This window comes from Rhopilema esculentum, chromosome 15, assembly GCF_057945365.1.
Source record: "Rhopilema esculentum isolate cy_ngs chromosome 15, ASM5794536v1, whole genome shotgun sequence".
Taxonomy (NCBI): domain Eukaryota; kingdom Metazoa; phylum Cnidaria; class Scyphozoa; order Rhizostomeae; family Rhizostomatidae; genus Rhopilema; species Rhopilema esculentum.
The window spans coordinates 2,691,068-2,697,067 of NC_142829.1; the positions used below are offsets into that span (position 1 = coordinate 2,691,068).

Genomic DNA, 6,000 nt, shown 5'->3' on the forward strand with positions numbered 1-6,000 from the left:
AGAAGGGTATGCTCGCGTGATACCAAACAAGCATTTAGATCTCTGTTTCCTGACAAACGTCAAATTATGAAAAGAAATCAGAAATGAAAGGAAAATATAGATGCAAAGGACGGCAATTAATCTTAAAAATGTGATCTCATATTAATACAGACGTGCTGATGACATTAATTTCCTTTATATTAGTAGCAATTAGTTATAAAAGTTGTAAAAACCAGTGTAAATGGGTTGGTATTTTCTCATATTTGCATCAGAACTAATTGAATAAGACAAGTGGCGTGATTAAACTGGCTATATAGCCATGGGAAAGACTGCTCAAGGCGCTTGTAGGTTCAGGGGTCAGGCCTTGTCCAGACAGAAGCATACCATGCACGATCCTCATAGCCTCTATGTTCACAAAATACACGTAAACAGCTCTGATGATGTCATCGATTCAACTAACTTCTTGGAAACATCTTGGTAGTACTGAGTAGGCAAAGAAGGAACTATAGTTTATCCGCAATGATCGGTTCAATGATCTCGTTAATTGTGATAAATAGAGATGAAAATGATAAGCAATCATAATAATGCATTCATAATAGCACAGAGAAATTGGCGCGAAGCCCTATACGTAACTGCAATAGTTTGATTAAAAATACTTTATGCATCTTGTTGGCATCACAATTTTTGTTGGTGTCTAATGGATGGGTCTAGGCACAACTTACAAAATCCAGCATACGAAACCAGCGAATCATTATTATTTGTATAAGGAATTCCTCTTCAAATACTTGCACTTTCCAGGAAAACGTAGACTCCAACCAGCAACATCTTTCAAAGCTTTTAGTACTGCAGCAAATTTGCTATACTAACAGACTAGGTTGCTATGAGTGTAACTTCTGGAAAACTAACTGAAAGAAAAATATCCATCGATTTCTTCTCACAATTTTTGTAGAAAATTCCTACTTACACCTACTTCATGATTTTTCTCCAGTTTTTTACATTCAAAACGTTTTGCGAAGAAAACTGAAGGAAGAACTTTTAAGGCATTGAGCATTGTGCATATGCTAAACATGGTGGACATGCTTGGAAAAGCGCCTAATTGGAAAAGTTTAGTTGCGGTCAAGTAACTCTGTCTTTAAGTGATATAAATAATCAAGTGATATACTCTTATTTACAAGTGATATAAATTTCCAAGGATTTTTCGTCACGCAAAATTCTTTCTTACTGGTACGGTATTTTTGGATTCGATTCATTAAAAAATCCTTCACAGATGTCCTCCAAAAATTCTGCACAATGTAGAACTCATCACGTGTACAGCTGACGATGCATTGGAATAAGTGATATGATGTAAAGAACATAACGACTGAGAATCTTAATAATCACCACAATAAAAACTAAAATATTTACTTTGTAAATAATTATATTCGACAATTTATTCACTTTTTAATTATTTTAAGCTATTTGAGAAGCAGCTTTCATTAGAATGTGGAAACCGTTCAGAAATTTTAAAAGCTATTAAGTATTGTTGACGACAATTATATTTTAATTGGTTTATAATCACATACATTTACTGAGCATAGGGGCAGTGTTTGCATTTTTAATGACAAATTCTTAAGCAGGTGTAAATTATGACTCTATATATATATTTATATACGGAAATGAAGCTACACAAAGCTTAACTTCATTTTACAAAGCTACAATCCTTGCCAAACACTTTGCAGACATCCCCACGCCCCCCTTCAAGTGTGCGGTATAAAGGGTTCGGTGGTCCGGGCAGCTAGAATAGCGCCCAATTTTACTAAAGAGGAGGCTGTGCCGGAAATGAATGCTAATTGTCCTCTTTACGACAGTTTTGAACATGTTTAGCTGATTCTGTATATTTAGAGATATTTTATACTGTTCTTCTAGACAATGTTGTCAAAAATAAGTAATTCTTAAAAAAAAAATGATGACATCACATTCCGGTAAATTACCAATGGAACAATTCCATGTAAAATTTTCACGATGGACGAGATTGATACCCATTTAATATTCTCAATTCCCTCTTTTAAAACAGTTAAAACTGGACTGCACCATGCTATAATTATGTATTTACTATTCTATAGAACTTACTGATCCAAAAATTTTTTTCTACACAGTCTATTCATTTGGTTTTGCTGAAATATTTCAATATTTTCTTAAAGAAATATTTTTGCAAATGATACGAATGCAGGGTTGGAAATGGCGGAGGTAGGGCGTGGCAAGAGCCCCAAGATTGAAAATTGTAGGAAAATTAAGAATTAGTCTGCAAACTTTTTGTTCGTATTTTGGGTACCTTTTTGTTCTAAAAAGTGTATAAAAATGTGAGAGAGTTTCCTTGTCTGCAGGCGCCGCTTTGTTTGCTACTACTGACCCAATTATAATTGTTCTGAATAGATTTTCATTATTTGCCTTTATATCATCATATTTCTTCATATTTTCTTTTTTCCCATTTAATTAGCATTTATTTACTTTATTAATGGGTGTTTAACTCTTTCTTAATTTCTGAGTTTTTTGCTACAAATAATTATTCTTATTTTCTTTGAAATAATCCAATTTTCTATCATTCTTTTCATAAATACTGCGTTTTGAAGACAAAGCTTTTACAATGGGAATCCCTGTTTCTAGTGAACTCATTAAATTAGACACTGACTCGCAAATTCAGTCATTCTTATTCAGAAGCCTTGATAACAGCGAAATAATTTGAGCAATTTTTTTCTGAAGTTTCCTAAATTTATTTATTTTTTATCGCATCTTTGTTTAATTGATACTTAATACTATTCTTACTTTAGAGTAGTTTAATTTTATATTCTTGCTTGTGCAAAGCAACTCGTTGACAGTGCAGCAAAACATTTCCCTCGTTGGTTTACGTTCACATCTTAATCTAATGTTTAAAGAACTATAATGGCTTTTTATCTTCTTAGTGCTTTTAAATGGCTCATCCAATTCTATCAAAATTGATACATTCGGTATTTTATATTTGTGACCTTTGTTTTTGCAATCACCATTCCAATATCATACTGTTTTGCATTTTATGTTATATCATTTATCGTGCTCTTTGAAAACTTTTCAACAAAAGCAAATATAATTTTTCTATATTGAAACTTCTAGCAAGCAAAAAGTGTAGAAAATTACATCATCATCATTACATTTACATTTAACAACCCTTTTGGGTCATACAAATGTCTGCCCAGTCAACTACAACATAAAAATTTACTGAAGTGATTTCGACATAGGTTGGAAAAGGTATCCGAATTTGCCTGCATCACAATACTTTCTGGCAGGCTTTTCCATACAGAAACGATTGAATAAAAAAATGAAAACCTAACAGTATCAACCCTTCCGAATTAAGGCATGATCTTCAATGAGTTAGAGTTCCTTGTCATTGAAAAAGTTGCAGGGGAAAGAAAACGTTAGGGTCCAAAGCAACCTGATTTGTAAACATTTTATGAACATATTTCAGTTGGAATAGTAATCTGAGGAACGTGATTCAAGTGAGTCCTATTTCAGTTGTTGCAATAGATCTGTCACGCTAGATCTCTGACGGTACTGTCCCATAACAAAAAGTATCTTTGCTGTTTTGCAAATTTTGTTTTGGCATTCAATGCTGCTACTGCTAATATGAGTCAATTTTGGCATTGTAACATCTAAACGGGTGAATTTACCGACCAAAATTCAACTCTTGCTAATTGTATACACACCAAAATACTATATAAAGTCAAGATACGCATCTACCGATAATCCATAACATTAACCGACCATTCGTAAAATTTACCGACCATACACCCCCCGGTAGGTACGTCCCTGCACTCTACCATTCTTCTATAAAATATATATTGAAAGTTTTAACCCGTTTTTACGGAATGCTAGTAGATATTTCAGTTATAGAATGATTGTCTAATTTTGGCTAAAAAGTATTAGCGCCAAGAATCTTTGCTGACCTCAAAGTTGCTTGTTTTAAATGACAAATTTATTGAATGATAAGATTTGACTGTCCTTCATTTTATTTCTATTTCAATTTCTCACATCAAATATTCACAATCAAACTGCTTCTTTTTTTTCTTTATAATTTTACAATTTTACTCTTATATTTTTCTTTATGTAGTTGATACAATTTTTATTACATCTAAGTATTGTTAATTCATGAAAAAATTAATATAGATTTCAAACATTATAACTATACTATACTAAGAGAAAAGCAAAAGTTTAAGCTTATTTTATTTATAAATATTTCTTTTTGCAGTTATGTACTATTTTACACAAACAAGAATGATCCATATCTTTTAGAATGTGAAAAAAATTTGTTTGAATGTTTTCTATGTTCCTTATCTTTTTCTACTCTTCAGTTAGTTTGTTTTGCCATAATTTGATGATGCTTGTTGCTTGAAAAAAATTATATTAGGAACATTAAAATAGCTTACATGAATGGAAGAAAAATGTCGTACTTGCTTTTAATTGTGTTGTGTGAAATACACACAGACCTAATGCATACAAGCAAGCAAACAAACCTACACAAGAATACAAACATGACAACAAAGATTTTTACTAACAGATAAACGACAACGTAGCAAGCACGAATTTTTTTTTCAAGAAGATAAAAGCTCTCCTTATCAGCACTACTAAAACGCTTTTAGTTTTAGTTTTCTTTATTATAACTACACGAGTCATTCTTTTGCATAATTATTACAATCAAACAATTCTAACAAAAGTGAACAATATAAATAACGGTTGACGTTAAAAAAACTCTAGTTGAAAAATTAGAGAGTTTTTAGTTCAAAGTTGATCTACACCATAAGTTTGATTTAGGGTGCTATTTGAATATACGATTTGCTTTATATTCAAATATATATTGCAATTTCTTTAATTAACTGCTTTTTAAAAAATCATCCAGCACAAGAGAAAATTTATGTCCAGATTTTTTCTTAACAGTTCATTTTTCTGTTTTTTTAGATGATTAAAAGCCAGCAATAAGGAAAAGAAAAATTGCAGAAACAGTGAGTCTGCCTTTTGCAGAATTAATTCTTTATTTCCAAAAATTATTTAAAATTTATGTAAATGCATTTAAAAATAAAAGCGGTGGAACAGTGATGCATTCGTTTCCAAGATAAAGGTAAGTAAGGAGGTTTAATGAAGTATAAAGACGACGAAGACAACTGTAAAATGTAAAAAGGTAAGTGAAAATGCTTTGATAAATTTCTCTCTCTAGTTAGTGTTATAACTATCAAATTTTTGTAGGCCAAACAGCATTATCTGGTTTAATATGATTTTCCGTGTGCAGAAGTAGAGCATCTGAAACCCAAAATTTCTCCTATTTTTTTATTTACATTCTCGCAATAGAAAGTTGATATATTTTCAAGTTGGAACAAATTCTTCTCCATTAATAGCTTTTCACCGGTGAATTTGTTGCATGGCATTTTACAATGTTCGGATGGCATGCTTTGCGTAGAATAATTGAGGGGAAGTTCTGAGTTGTAGAAAAGCTTAACTTGATCAATATTTATAACGTCTTGTATCAGGTATCAAAACAAGGGGTACTTTTCTTCATCTTCGCTTCATTTTCTCTCTACCGATAAAAATGTATCAAATTCTAATTATAGCCCTCAAAATCTGACAATCTGAATTTAGAATTCGAGTATAGTACAATTCTTTGTAGCTAATATATATGCTTTCAGCAACTGGGTAAAAAATATTCTTCTTTCTGCATCTCGTTTTTTAAACACTACACGAACTACAGGGCTGATTTGATGCTTGGAAGATCCCGTCCACACATTCAAAATAGCTTTTATGAAACGAATTATCACTAAGGACATTTTTTAAATGTATAAGAAAAATTTTTAAATCTTGTGCAGAATTTCATTTTTACTGCAACATAAGTCACGAAATTTAAAATATAACCCCGAATGCGCCAAAAACTGGTTGCATAGCTTAAAAATCTCATGGAATATTTAATACACATTAATTGTCTAAAGAGTGAATTGGTAGCTGTACAATCAAAGTCTACCAAAG

General features: G+C 31.6%; 1 protein-coding gene across 1 annotated transcript in view; it reads left to right on the plus strand.

Annotated features, from left to right (window-relative positions):
• Nucleotides 1-5,778, plus strand: part of LOC148958431 (uncharacterized) — a 50,943-nt gene extending 45,165 nt beyond the window's left edge. Inside the window, exon 3 of the mRNA XM_089112705.1 lies at nucleotides 4,945-5,778. Coding sequence (XP_088968831.1) covers nucleotides 4,945-4,952 — 8 coding nt within the window. The 3' untranslated portion in view covers nucleotides 4,953-5,778. The remainder of the gene's footprint in view (nucleotides 1-4,944) is intronic.
• Nucleotides 5,779-6,000: the final 222 nt, after the last annotated feature.